The sequence below is a fragment of the Gossypium arboreum genome, chromosome 5 (genome assembly GCF_025698485.1).
Source record: "Gossypium arboreum isolate Shixiya-1 chromosome 5, ASM2569848v2, whole genome shotgun sequence".
NCBI lineage: Eukaryota > Viridiplantae > Streptophyta > Magnoliopsida > Malvales > Malvaceae > Gossypium > Gossypium arboreum.
Genome location: NC_069074.1, coordinates 80234131 through 80249995, shown reverse-complemented (window position 1 = coordinate 80249995; position 15865 = coordinate 80234131). Strand labels below are relative to the sequence as shown.

At 34.3% G+C, this 15865-nt stretch overlaps 1 protein-coding gene across 1 annotated transcript; it reads right to left on the bottom strand.

Annotated features, from left to right (window-relative positions):
- Positions 1-14314: 14314 nt before the first annotated feature.
- LOC108450837 (uncharacterized) lies at positions 14315-14800 on the bottom strand. The gene has a single exon (XM_017748609.1). The coding sequence runs from the start codon at positions 14798-14800 to the stop codon at positions 14315-14317; it is 486 nt and encodes a 161-aa protein (XP_017604098.1).
- Between the last annotated feature and the right edge of the window lie 1065 nt (positions 14801-15865).

Genomic DNA, 15865 nt, shown 5'->3' with positions numbered 1-15865 from the left:
GAACCTTCAATCCTCCAAAAACCCTTATTTTTCTTCCTTATTTCGGTTGAGGAAGATGATAATTCAACTAAAAATTGTTTTTATTTTATTTATGTTAAGTTAAATTCTAAATTACCAATTTAACCTTAATGAAACAACATTAAATTCATCATATTAATGTCCATATTTGTCCACTCACAATTAAAATAGTTTAATTACAACGTAAGGACCTTTCATTTAACAAGTCATAGCAATTAAGCACTTTTAACTAGTAGAATGTAACTTTTGCATTTTATGTGATTTAGTCTTTTTTCTTAAATTGAGCTATTAAATAATAAAATTAGCTCATGAAATTTTCAAAATATATAATCACATGCTGTAAAAACATAAAATAATATTAAAATAATTTTATGACCTTGGATTTGTGGTTCTGAAACCACTGTTTTGACTAAGGTCTAAACCGGGCTGTTATACAAGCTCCAACTCTGGGTTTGGTATAGCCTTAGAGAGTGATTTAGCAGCCAACTAGGGGTCATGGATATGCCAAAGATGGTAATGGTATGGGTCGAAGACAAAAAGCACCGGACAGAGGTGCTAATTGGATTGAAGCAAGGTAGCTTATTTTGGTTTACAAGACAAGACTCTGCGAGGACAGAGACGTCACTGATGTAATAGCTAGTACATTCTATATTTATTCTGTTACATATTTTGCTTTGATAGATATTGGTTCAACCCACTCATACAGAGCTAATAATACTTCTATTAATTTGGGAATTCTTATTGAGAGTACTTTTGGTGAGATTTCTGTAATTAGTCCACTAGGTTAATCATTACGAGTTACTAAAATTTATAGGAAGTGTCCGTTTGAGATACAAGTGGCAGTGTTTTTGGGTGATTTGATGGAGTTAACTTTTAGGGAATTTGATCTAATATTGGGTATGGGCTAGCTTATGGAGCATCGAGTCAGTTTGGACTCTTCTTTTAAGAGAGTAGCTCTGAGATTTGAGGATGCTACGGAGATTGTTTTGGTCGATGAGCATCGAGATTACCTCTCTAATGTAATCTTCGCTCTAGAAGCCAAAAATTTAGTTCAAAAAGAGTGTGAGGCTTTTCTGGCATATGTGAATAACCTGGGTTCTGTGGAATCTTCTATTGAGAAAATTCAGACAGTTAAAGAATTTCTAGACATCTTTCCTGAGAAATTGATGGGGTTACAACCGGATAGGGAGGTTGAGTTTGGTATTGAGGTATTGCATATAATAGCTCTAGTGTCAATTGTTCTCTATCGCATGGCACTGAAGGAGCCTATGGAATTGAAAGTACAACTTCATAAACTTCTTAATTGAGGGTTCATCAGACCTTGTATGTCTCCATAGGGAACACTAGTTCCTTTTTGTGTGAAAAAGAAATATGGTACTATGAGGATGTAAGTGGATTACCACCAATTGAATAAATTGACGGTAAAGAATAAGTACCCACTTCTGAGGTTTGACGACTTGTTTGATAAGTTTCATAGGGAATCTATTTTCTCAAAGATTGATCTTTGTTCTAGGTATCATCTATTAAATGCGAAAGAGGTTGATGTGCATAAGACCACCTTTAGGACTCGTTATGGTAATTATGAGTTCTTGGTAATATAACATCCTGATTTTGGGCTTAGTCAGAACAGTGGTTTCGGGACCACAAATTCGACGAGAAAAATTTCATTTTTATTATATTTTTATGGTCTACGATTTCATGGAATGATTTCGTGAAAATTTCGTTCAAAAATTTCGACGTTTGGGCACTCAATTTGGTCAAAAGGACTAAATTGTAAAAAGTGCAAAAGTTGAGTTTTACATGTTAGAAGTGTTTAATTGTTATGATTTTTTAAATAAAAGGTCTTTAAATGGTAATTATACCATTTTGAAGTTTGTGGACAAAAATTGGACATGGATGGAATTTTTTTGAAAGTTTACTAGTAAGGGCATTTTGGTCATTTGTATATTAAACGAAATAAAATGGGAAAAATAACAAAAAATGGTCATCTTCTCCATATGGAGGCCGAAATTAACATGGGGGAAGCCATGGCTAGGGTTTTCAAGCTTTCCAAGCTCAATAGTAAGTCCGTTCTAGCCCCGTTTTTCAAGTTCTTTACGTTTTCGGAATCCCGGTAACTTGATTAAGTTTATGCTAGCAATAATTCAACCTAGGGTTCGCATTTGGAAAAATTCCCATAGGTGAAATTTGTGAATTTTGGTGTTTTATGATAGAATATGAGGTTTTAAATTATGTTAGACAACTTGTGCTACTCGGTTTTAAGTGAAAACGAGTAAAAGGGCTTAATCGGTAAAAATACCTAATAGTCATAAGTGCATGTTAGAGTGAGAATTTGATGTTGTCATAGAAGGGAAAAATGACTAGCATGTCATAAAACATAAGAATAAGGGATGAAGTTTAATTCCCGAGCCTAGGGGCAAAAGTGTAATTATGCAAAAGTTTAGGGGCAAAATGGGAATATTACCAAAGTTCGTATTAAAAGCTGTTTTGATGAATGTATGTATTAAATAAATTAATTTGGTATTATAGATCAAGAGAAACGAGATTCAAGTCGTGATCGAGGGAAAAACAAAGTTTACAAGGAACAGGCTCGATTGCTAATATTTTGTATCGACGTAAGTTCGTATGATAATAATAATGCAATGTTATGTTTGAATTATATTTCTTACTATTATTGCATATATTGTATGATTTAATATATTGGAAAAGTTGATGGAATGGTGTTTATGATATGGAAATATGACATGAAAGAATGTTACATGAAATGCAAGAAAATGATGATACATGACAAGTGATATATGAAATATGTGATTTATGTTCTGTAAATTCTTAAAAGCTGATTTTCTATTTGAGTTGTGTCTTATTATACTATGAATGGACAATTGGTACTATGGATAGTGAGATCGACACTTCGAGTAAGTTCATATATAAATAATCTATCGACTCTTTTTATGTTAATATATTTTGATGTCATATGAAATGTGGCTGCCTATCAAATGGTTATTTGATGTAAATTATGAATTTAAATTGATTGCGGACAATTTAATAAAATGTTGAAAAGTGAGGAATTTCCCGGTTGAACCTTCGGAATAGAAACGATACAAATGAGCTATTGTGAGGTCACGTGTGTTGTACTAAGTGCATGCTACTACGTGTACCAGATTGTTGGTCGCATGTGTAGTACTAAGTGCAGGCTACTATGCGTACCTGATAACTTCGATCACGTGTGTAGTACTAAGTGCAGGCTACTACGTGTATCAAATGGTTAGGTCACGTGTGTAGTACTAAGTGCAGGCTACTACGTGTACCGGATAATTGGTCGCATGTGTAGTACTAAATGCAGGCTACTATGCGTACCAGATAGCTTCGGCTACAAGTGTGGAAATGAGAAAATGTGCAGGCAATTGTGTATCTATTATTATTCCGATAAGTTCAACGGGAAATCGATTAAGTGAAAATAAATGTGAAAGTGATTATGTGTTGAACAAGTGCAAGTATATGTTTATTTGAATTTATGAGCAACATGCTCGATATTTGAGCGAACCTCGGTAAAATGGAATGGATTAAGTGAAATTGTGCAAAAGTGAACTTTAGTAGTAAAACAGTGTTGGACAGTAGCAGTGCATGAATTTGAAAATTTACCAAAAATTGTGGAAGTTGAATTAAATTTCAAATAAAATATGTAATTAAAGTTTATTGAGTCTATTTTCACATATAAGAAACAAGGGAAGCAAAAGAATTCCATATTATGTGATATTTGAATTCTTGTGAGACAGTGTCTGAATGAATTCGAGATCCCCTGTTCTGACTTGGAAAATTTGTTAAAAATTATAGAAAAATAATTTTGGGGTATAATTATATGCCTAGAATCTTGGATAAGTCTACTTTTAATAAAAACAAACTAGAACATCATCCAAGTTTAAATAAATTTTAGTGAAGAAAGGTTGAAGCTGTTAAATAGCGAAATAGGGGAGACTTTGAATAATAAACTGTAGTTATTGGCTGGACTAAAAATTCTGAAAATTTTATGGTGGAAAGATATTTGAGTCTAGTTTTTGGGAAAATTTACGGATCTTAATTTGGAGTTCCGTAACTCTAAATATAAATGATTTAGTAACTGTTACTCAAGAAAATAGCTTAACCAGAACATGTGTAAATGTACAAATGAGTTAGTTTTATTGTGGGAAGCATGTTAGTAAATTGTTTATTATTATTTCATGTGAGCTTACTAAGCATAAAGCTTACCCCCCTCCTTTCCATTTCTTTTAGTGTTGTCAGGTTAGCTCAAGGTTGGAGGCGTTGAGCCAAAGATCACACTATCAAGCCAACACTTTGACAGTATAAACACGTATGCTAGAATTATCAAGTGAGTGGCATGTATAGGGACCTAATTTTATAACATGTGTTATTATAATTTGGCCAAATATATTAGTCTTTAGTGAGCTAATGATTCTGACTTTTAAATCTAGCTATTTATGTTATGTTTGATATCGGTGATGTGCATATGCTTGGTTGTCATGCATGGTTGTTAATAAGTTGTTTAAGTTGTTTACTTGATGAATTAAGTTTAGTAACACTTTGTGCTCGACTCCGGCGATGATCACGGAGACGGGGGCGTTACTTAGTGGTATCAGAGCTATGGTTTAGTCGGTTCTCGGACTAACCTAGCATGTGTAAAAGTCCAGCTATACATGTCACCGATCCGTGATAATGTGATGTCTTCCGACGCGTATGAGAGCCATTTTGTTTAGACAAAGGTACTCTCCAACCGAGCTACCCCGACCATGTTGAATGTGATACTAAAATATTCGAGTAAAGTATAGTCATGATGAACTGAAACTTGGAAAGATATGAATGAGGATTCATGAAATGTGTACATGGTGAAATGAGTTTATCTATGATTAATAGATAATTCCATGATGTATATGATCAATTTATTTGAACAAATGCATATATTTGAGTAACTTATCAAAAATATTGATAAGATGAATATTCTTGTATATTAGTTGGAATGATTATGATTGGTAAGCTCGTATAACTTGAGTAAATGTATTAAATTGCTTGATTGATATATATAATTGAATGATATGTATATGATGATGTGTAAGATAAAAGTTTAGACTGTGATATACTTATCCATGTTTGTTTGGCCCTTATATGATATTATGTGCTTGACTTGTCTGATTTAATGAATGCATAAGTAATATTATCTAGGAAACATTGAAATACATGTATAAGTACACTTGTTTAAATGAGATAACTAAAAAGTGAGTGTAAAATCAATATGAATGTTAGTTCCTCGAAATGAATGACATGATTGAAATATGATTGCTATGATGAAAACTGTGTTACATTTGTATATGAGAGTTGAGTCAGAGGCCCTACGACCCCTCCCCCTTACCAAAGTGGTGTTTTATAAGGGAAATTCCTGAGATTTATGTTGAATGAGTTTCCAGGTGAGAAACCAAAGAGTTCAATGATGGAATGGTTATAAGCATGATTAGAGATTGAAAATGGGTTGATAAGTACAGACATGAGCTAGAAAGATATCGGATTGACCGAAAGATTATTTAATTTTCGTAACATCGCAGTTAGTGGAAAAGTTAATTTTGGTAAAACGATCTATCCTGGTATGATGTCGAGAAATGTATTGATTGAAATTCCCCCATGAACTGGTTTTCTTAGTGAAGGGAATATTATGAAATTTGGGATGGTAGAAATAGTTAAAGGAATAATGTTCGAAATAAGGAAATGTTCCCTGATCTTAACGTTAGATGAATGTGTTGTTAGTCTAATTGAATTATAATCTGCATGGCTCTGTTTTTCTCTGGTATTTTGTTATATTCCGCCTGTTGGGAATCAATGAGAAATTGTGTATGGTGCCATGATTCTATTTCTACAGATCATTGCTCTGATTGATTTTATATATATATACGAGAAGCATATAGTTCCAGTTGTATTTGTTATCAGTGGTTTGGAATGATGTTATTCTGGATTTCTTTTCTTTGAAAAAAACTATTGGGGACTTTCATATTTTTATGAGTCCGGTTCTCGGTCTTCGATGCGATCTTTGTAAATTGGATTCTCGTATCATGGATTTCTTTATCTTGGATTTCTTTATTCTTGGCTTCTCATTCTGATTTCTCTATCTTGGTTTTTCGGATATTTTATCTTGTAACTTGTTGATCATGGCTTGCATTTAGAGCATGACCTTCAGCTTGTGATTGATGTATATAAACAACAAATATGACTATACCTCTGAATTGATCCTGATAATGTGGTGAAATTTCAAGTCCCAATGTGTATGGTGAATTTCCTTTCTCAAGTAAGTTAATCAGAGTTAATGTATTCAGTTGAGGAATTAGTATTACTTATGCTAATGCATTTGTTATGGTCTTCGATTAGCATGATGAGTGAATTTGGAATGATGCATGTTCAATCGTTCTGTTGACTAGAAGAGAGAATTTCTTGAAATATCAATTACGGATGAATACGGTCGACTTGATTGTTCAATCTGTATGGAGTATATGTCTAGAACTTAATAAGATTTGCATACTTGAGAATAAAAAGATCTGATATTGATAATATGAAGATAATCTGGGTATAAAAAATATGTTGAAACGATCATTGTTTATCTTTGAGTACAAATTCTTGAAATGTTGAAAGTTTAAAGATGTATAGCAAGAATCGTCAGAATTATTTTTGCCGTCTAGGGATTAGAATGGAAATAGAAAAGGTTAATATGGATTTTCTTGTCTGAGTCATTCCTATCCTTGAAAGAGGAAAGTGATATGTAGTTTTGTTAAACGTTATGAGATATGCAAATTATGCTGGTATACCCAAATGTCTACTCACCAGATTTATAGGATTTCATGTCTTTATGAATGTTAGATATCATGGAATTTTAATCTCCACTAATCGAATTGAGATTTGAGTTTCATATCATGATTTCTTTGGAAAGCCAGAAGAGGCTTGAAATAAAAAGTAACTGAGGGTTGAATTGACACATATATGGACTGTGTGAAATTATAAAAAGTATGAGGCCGAGATGAATTGACTACTTTTTCTATTGAATCCGAAAAGATTCTGGTGCGAATGTATATGTAACATGATGGTATGGATCATACTTTTGAGTACATAAGCTTTTTAGTAGAGATTAAGTTTCAAAAAAAGTATTGCAAAATGAATACAACTTACGATTTTTGTTTGTAAAATTTAAAGAGAGAGGTAGTAAAAGTTTAGCCTGAGTGAAAGTTCTTTGACATTGATTATAGGATTGAGGAATCCAATTGAAAAACCAAAACCACTTTTCTGGTAAGATTTTCGGGGACGAAAATCCCTAAAGGGGGGAGAAATGTAACATCCTAATTTTGGGCTTAGTCGGAACAGTGGTTTCGGGACCACAAATTTGACGAGGAAAATTTCATTTTTATTATATTTTTATGGTCTATGATTTCATGGAATAATTTTATGAAAATTTCGTTCAAAAATTTCGATGTTTGGGCACTCAATTTGGTCAAAAGGACTAAATTGTAAAAAGTGCAAAAGTTGAGTTTTACATGTTAGAAGTGTTTAATTGTTATGAGTTTTTAAATCAAAGGTCCTTAAATGGTAATTAGACCATTTTGAAGTTTGTGGACAAAAATTGGACATGGATGAAATTTTTTTGAAAGTTTAGTAGTAAGTGCATTTTGGTCATTTGTATATTAAATGAAATAAAATGGGAAAAATAACACAAAATGGTCATCTTCTCCATATGGAGGCCGAAATTAGCATGGGGGAAGCAATGGATAGGGTTTTCAAGCTTTCCAAGCTCAATAGTAAGTTCGTTCTAGCCCCGTTTTCAAGTTCTTTAAGTTTTCGGAATCCCGGTAACTTGATTAAGCTTATGCTAGCAATAATTCAACCTAGGGTTCGTATTTGGAAAAATACCCATAGGTGAAATTTTTGTATTTTGGTGTTTTATGATAGAATATGAGGTTTTAAATTATGTTAGACAACTTGTGCTACTCGGTTTTAAGTGAAAAACGAGTAAAAGGGCTTAATCGGTAAAAATACCTAATAGTCATAAGTGCATGTTAGAGTGAGAATTTGATGTTGTCATAGAAGGGAAAAATGATCAGCATGTCATAAAACATAAGAATAAGGGATGAAGTTTAATTCCTGAGCCTAGGGGCAAACATGTAATTATGGAAAAGTTTAGGGGCAAAATGGCAATTTTATCAAAGTTCGTATTAAAGGCTGTTTTGATGAATGTATGTATTAAATAAATTAATTTGGTATTATAGATCAAGAGAAACGAGATTCAAGTCGTGATCGAGGGAAAAACAAAGTTTACAAGGAACAGGCTTGATTGCTAATATTTTGTATCAACGTAAGTTCATATGATAATAATAATGCAATGTTATGTTTGAATTATATTTCTTACTATTATTGCATATATTGTACGATTTAATATATTGGAAATGTTGATGGAATGGTGTTTATGATGTGGAAATATGACATGAAAGAATGTTACATGAAATGCAAGAAAATGATGATACATGACAAGTGATATATGAAATATGTGATTTATGTTATGTAAATTCTTAAAAGCTGATTTGCTATTTGAGTTGTGTCTTATTATACTATGAATGGACAATTGGTACTATGGATAGTGAGATTGACACTTCGAGTAAGTTTGTATATAAATAATCTATCGATTCTTTTTATGTTAATATATTTTGATATCATATGAAATGTGGTCGCCTATCAAATGGTTATTTGATGTAAATTATGAATTTAAATTGATTACGGACAATTTAATAAAATGTTGAAAAGTGAGGAATTTCCCGGTTGAACCTTCGGAATAGAAACGATACAAATGAGCTATTGTGAGGTCACGTGTGTAGTACTAAGTGCTAGGCTACTACATGTACCGATTGTTGGTCGCATGTGTAGTACTAAGTCTGAGCTACTATGCGTGCACTGATAACTTCGATCATGTGTGTAGTACTAAGTGCGAGCTACTACGTGTATCAAATGGTTAGGTCACGTGTGTAGTACTAAGTGCGAGCAACCACGTGTACGGATAATTGGTCGCATGTGTAGTACTAAGTGCGAGCTACTATGCGTGCCAGATAGCTTCGACTACAAGTGTGGAAATGAGAAATTGTGCGAGCAATTGTGTATACATTATTATTCGATAAGTTCAACGGAAATCGATTAAGTGAAAATAAATGTGAAAGTGATTATGTGTTGAACAAGTGCAAGTATATGTTTATTTGAATTTATGAGCAATATGCTCGATATTTGAGCGAACCTCGGTAAAATGGAATGGATTAAGTGAAATTGTGCAAAAGTGAACTTTAGTAGTAAAACAGTGTTGGACAGCGAGAGTGCATGAATTTGAAAATTTACCAAAAATTGTGGAAGTTGAATTAAATTTCAAATAAAATATGTAATTAAATTTTATTGAGTCTATTTTCACATATAAGAAACAAGGAAGCAAAAGAATTCCATATTATGTGATATTTGAATTCTTGTGAGACAAGTGTCTGAATGAATTCGAGATCCCTGCTCGACTTGGAAAATTTGTTAAAAATTATAGAAAAATAATTTTGGGGTATAATTTATATGCCTAGAATCTTGGATAAGTCTACTTTTAATAAAAACAAACTAGAACATCATCCAAGTTTAAATAAATTTTAGTGAAGAAAGGTCAAGTCATTAAGCAATGAAATAGGGAGACTTTGAATAATAAACTGTAGTTATTGGCTGGACTAAAAATTCTGAAAATTTTATGGTGGAAAGATATATGAGTCTAGTTTTTTGGAAAATTTACGGATCTTAATTTGGAGTTCCGTGACTCTAAATATAAATGATTTAGTAACTGTTACTCAAGAAAATAGCTTAACCAGAACATGTGTAAATGTACAAATGAGTTAGTTTTATTGTGGGAAGCATGTTAGTAAATTGCTTATTATTATTTCATGTGAGCTTACTAAGCATAAAGCTTACCCCTCTCCTTTCCATTTCTTTTAGTGTTGTCAGGTTAGCTCAGGGTTGGAGACCGTCGGAGGCAGCATCACACTATCAAACCAACACCTTGGCAGTATAAACACATATGCTAGAATTATCAAGTGAGTGGCATGTATAGGGACCTAATTTTATAACATGTGTTATTATAATTTGGCCAAATATATTGGTCTTTAGTGAGCTAATGATTCTGACTTATAAATCTAGCTATTTATGTTATGTTTGGTATTGGTGACTTGCATATGCTTGGTTGTCATGCATGGTTGGTAATAAGTTGTTTAAGTTGTTTAATTGATGAATTAAGTTTAGTAACACTTTGTGCTCGACTCCGGGGATGGTCACGGGTACGGGGGCATTACATTTAGCGGTATCAGAGCTATTGTTTAGTCGGTTCTCGGACTAACCTAGCATGTGTAAAAGTCCAGCAATACATGTCACCGATCCGTGATAGTGTGATGTCTTCCGACGCGTATGAGAGCCATTTTGTTTAGACAAATGTACTCTCCAACTGAGCTACCCCGACCATGTTGAATGTGATACTAAAATATTCAAGTAAAGTATAGTCATGACGAACTGAAACTTGGAAAGGTACGAATGAGGATTCATGAACATCATCCAAATTCTGTACGAAGAGATAATTAATTTTTAGTGAAGAAAGGTCAGAATTGTCAGACAACAGAACAGGGTTGACTTTAAAGAATAAACTGTACTTATTGGCTAAACCAAAAATTCTAAAAATTTTATGATAAGAAGATTTATGAGTCTAGTTTCAGGAAAAATTAGCGGATCCTAATTTCGAGTTCTGTAGCTAAAGATAAAAATAATTTAGTGACTATGACACCGATGGACAGCATTGGAATATACATAAGTAAACAATTAAGTTATAGATAATATTACTTATAAGCGGGTTGAAGATGAAGTCAATACTGATAAGTGAATGATTTTACAATGATAGATCGAGAACCCGAAGCAAGTCGAGGAAAAGAAAAAGTAGCTGATTAGTCACTGAACTTTCACAAATTTTACAAATAGACCCAAGTAAGTTCATATGGTTGACGTTTAATGATTATATGTTAATTTTATGAATTATATAATGTAATATGTATGATGAAATATATTTATTGATGAATAAAGAATAAAATAACAACCTGAAAATCGAATAAATGATCAAATTGAGCAGAATGTCGGATTTGAGTACTTCTAATCAGTGACAAGTGATAAGTGGTAGCCTCAGCTACACTTATCTGATCAGTGATAAGTGACAAGTGATAAGTGGTAGCTTTAGCTACACTTATCTGATTAGTGACAAGTGATAAGTGATAAGTGGTAGCTTTACCTACAGTTATCTGATCAGTGACAAGTGATAAATGTGATCAGTGTAAGACCGTGGCAGGACGATGACTTCAAAAGGTGATAAGTGATCATACGCAAGACCATAGTTATACTATGGCAAAGTGAAAGTGAAGTACTCAATTTTCCGTAACCATTCCCTAATTTGGTTAAAGAATGATATATGACAAATGGGCCCAAAAGAATTAAAGGAAATGGATAAGTGGTAGTAAGTTTATACAAGGGAACTCACCAATGACTGTGGTTGACAGGTGAACTTAATAGTTGTGTATATTGTATAAGTGTAAAAATATTTGGTAAGATTTATGTTTTATGCCTATGAACTTACTAAGCTTCTATAAGCTTACTTGAAGAATGCTACTGTTGCATTCTTGGTTCTCATGAATCAAGTTTTCCAGCCTTATTTAAATCAATTAGTCATGGTTTTCATCAACGATATTCTGGTATAGTGTAACATCCCAAACCCGGCCTAGACGTTATGGCCGTATCTGGCAATGTCACACGATAGTGTTTTTGAAACCTCGTTGTTACGATGAAAACATTCCATGTTAATATCTTTAGTAAACCTTTGTTATAACTTAGGAAGTTGCCTTTATTCATTTAAAAAATTTGTTTTGCAACATCCTTCGTTGTGGAAGCTTTAATAAAACAGTCTAAGTGATCATGCATTTAACAAATACTTTAACTTTTTGAAAACCGAATTTCCTACAACCAGCAGGTATAAATCCGTAAAGTAAAATAAATAAATAAAAACCCAAATTTAAAACCAAAGTCCCAGAGGGTCCTTAAATTACAACCAAAATAATCAAGAATAATCAAATTATAAATCATAAATTGAAAACCATGAAGTCCAAAAATTACTGTGGTCACCGCTGAGTCCTCCGTCGTACCGGTCCATCTAAGTCTGGGGATTACCTGTGCACATTAAACAAAAAGGGGTGAGTTTACGTAAACTTAGTATGTAATCCCGCAGAAACAAACAAACAATCAGTATTCACAATGCACAGTTGCATAGTCTTGGGCCTAAGCCCTTTTCCGTATCAGTGACAGTTTGGGCCTTACCAAATCTCAGTACTGTGTCAAAAATGTAGTAGGGCCTTAGCCCATCACAGTATCAGTAGCAGTAACAGTTATGTAGTAGCAAAATCCTACCCAACCAGCCTCTACACACCATTTTCGTCCAACTCTACACTCCATGTGGGGATATAATCAACTCGCCCATCCCTACACTCCAAGTAGTACTAAATGCGGCAAAAAATAGTAGTTTGCAGCTGAGCTGCCAGTAAATTAGGCTTAAAGCCTTTCAGTACACTTCCTCCGAATAACAACCCACAACCCAATGCAATGCAACATACAATGGATGATATGCTATTATGCAATTTCAGTACATATATTCAGTTCAGATATTAACATACTCAGTACAAATATTATTCAGTCAATTTCACACGTTTAGGGGTCTAAGTAGCACTTACCGACCTTACAATAGGTTCACAGTCGAGTTGGGTGACCCGTGCAACCTTAGAAACATTTCGATAAAAATGGGCTCACACGCCTATGTGATCTGCCCGTGTGGGCCCACACGCCCGTGTAGCTCACTCGGCCCAAATTGGCATTGGTTGTGTGATCCATTTTTAATGTAACCCATGCTAGCTAAATATTCATATATGTTTTCACTATTTACTTATATGTTCATTCAAAGTTGGCTACTTGAGTTATTGTCACTAAATTATTTATATCTTGAGCTATAGAATTCAAAATTAAGATCCGCTTGATGTTTTTGAAACTAGACTCAAATACCTTTCTACATAAAATTTTTAGAATTTATAGTTTATCAAATAAGTACAGTAAAATCTTCAAATTTATCCATATTCTACTGTTTGACAGCTTCAACCTTACCATACTAAAAATTATTTATCTCTTAATATGGAATTTGGATGATGTTTCCATTTGTTTCTCTTGAAAATAGACTCATTAAAGATTTAAAAATATAAATTTAAGCCCCTAATTATTATTATTTTTACAATTTTTGATGATTTTCTAGAGTCAGAATAGGGGAACCCAAAATCATTCTGACATTGTCTCACAAAATTTATTATATCTCATAATTTACAATTCCATTGCTTACATTGCTTCTTCCATCAAAAAACTAGACTAAATAAATTTTAATTTAATATTTTATTCAACCTCTAACTCAAAATCCACTATTTTTGATGATTTTTCAAAGCTAGACTACTGCTTCTGTCCAAAACTATTTTAGTGCAAAATATTGATTTCCAAGTTTATAACTCCCTTGTTTCCTTTCTTTATAATTTTTTTTTCATCATTTTCTCTTATTTCTCTTATTTCTCGACAGCAAGCAATTTTTATTTTTTGCTGAATCCTATTTTCTGCATTTCGAGTACACACCTGGTATCGTTTCTGATGCATAAGCTCTCTTAAGCCTCCAGAACCTAAAAATCGACCAACATATCTCCAGATTAATCACTTAATTCATTTTTAATCAACCAATTTTGGAAGGAAATTGACTAAAAACCTAACAAAACCCTTACCTTTCTTGAGTAACCACAACTTCCACAATCACAGCGTCGATCCAAAACCACCAACCCCTTGATTAACTCCTAAACACCGGTGCTCTCTGCCTACGACCCATACCATTACCACCTTTGGCCTGTCCACGGCCCCTCGGTGGCTACCGCACTACCCTCTGTGGCTGTGTCGTACCAGTATCTAGAGCTTGCATCTGATCAGCCCTTAGTGGACACTCCCTAATCTGGTGCTCCAATGACCTACACCATAAGCAAGCCCCAGTCCTTTTCCAACACTAGCCTTGATGGCGTCTACCACAATCAGTACATGGCTGCAGTCCAGTAACAGTAACAGGGGGCCCAGCTCTAACCAGCCCATCATCTTTGGCCTTTTTCTTAAACCTCTAAGTAGAATTCAGAGGCTCCAAATCCCTTTTGTTCTTACCCCTCTCGCGGTCATGGTTTTGGGGCCCAGCGTGCTTAACCTCCTCGGCGATCTTCACCTTCTCCACCAGTGCAGAAAAATCACGCTTCCTCTGTGGAGCTATTAGGACTCTCAAATTATCTCTAAGCCTATCCTCAAAACGAATACATCGCTCATACTCAGAGGCCACCATACCTCGTGCATAGCAGCTCATTCGTAGGAACTTGACCTCATACTTGGCTACTGATCGATCTCCGTGAGTCAAATTCAGAAATTTCTTCCTACAGGCATCCACGTAGCTCGCCCCCACATATTTCTCCTGGAAGGTGGTCTTAAAGAACTCCCAGGTCAGACATTCGGGCTGAGTACCCTCCTTAACAGTGAGCCACCATTGATAACCCTCATCCCTCAACAGTGAGACTGCACCCTTTAGTTTCTGCTCTGGGGTGCAGTCTAAGTCATCCATGATCCTCTCCGTGGCCTCAATCTAGTACTCGGCCACATTAGGGGCAACTCTAGTGACACCCCTGAAGAGCTCAACTCCATTGGACTAGAGTCATTCCGTAACTGACCCTCGGCCCCCAAATCCAATATTGGGCCCAGAGACCCTCTTCAAAATCCTTAGCATAGCCTAGGACAACGTATCATCCCCAGCCATGTGATCTTGAGACACAGTCTCAGTAGCAGGCAAAACTAGCATCTCACTCGTATCCAAATTCAGTATGCTACCCAATGAAAAGGACTTAGCTCGAGCTCCTTTACGGCCTCTACCTCGGCCTCTAGTACCCCGTCTGTGAATACCTCGAATGATTAACTCCTAAACACCAAAAGGAATCCCCTTTTTAGAGATTAACCAATAATGATTAACAATAGACAAAATTGTTACTTACCGAACATGCGCAACCAATGATGAACAACTGAATCGATTGGGAAAAAATAAATGAATGAAAAGGGAAAAAATAATGGAAATTTCGGCAGCAACTAGGGGAAAGATCGGCAGAGGAGAGAAAAAAGAAGAAGAAGAAAACATCATAAAAAGTTTGGGGAATTGGAGAGAAAATCGAAACTCTATTATTATTATCATTTTTTTGCAACAAAAAGATAATCAAATTATTTTCTGATAACCTCTCCCCAATTATCTCCTAAAATCACTCCCTATTAACCCACTAAAACACAACTACTTAGAATTTTGCCCCAACACATCTTTTAGCCAAAATTGGAGAAAAAAATACTATCTCCACGCCATTACAGAGAATTCACCACATTACAAATACAACTAGAACTTTAATTTCATCAACTTGAAAACCCTGTATAGATGCCACGAAACCGAAATAACAAATCAAAAACTACCAAAACAGAAGCTTGATAGTGTGAGCTTTGAAGTTGATCCGTCTGACCAGTTCTGCAAAATGTTAACTATAGAAAACAAGAACAAATAGAGTAAGCTTAAGGTGCTTAGTAAGTTCATAGCTAAATTCAAATCAACTTACCTCAATTAAACATGTGAAAACTAAAATAACTTAGATTAATT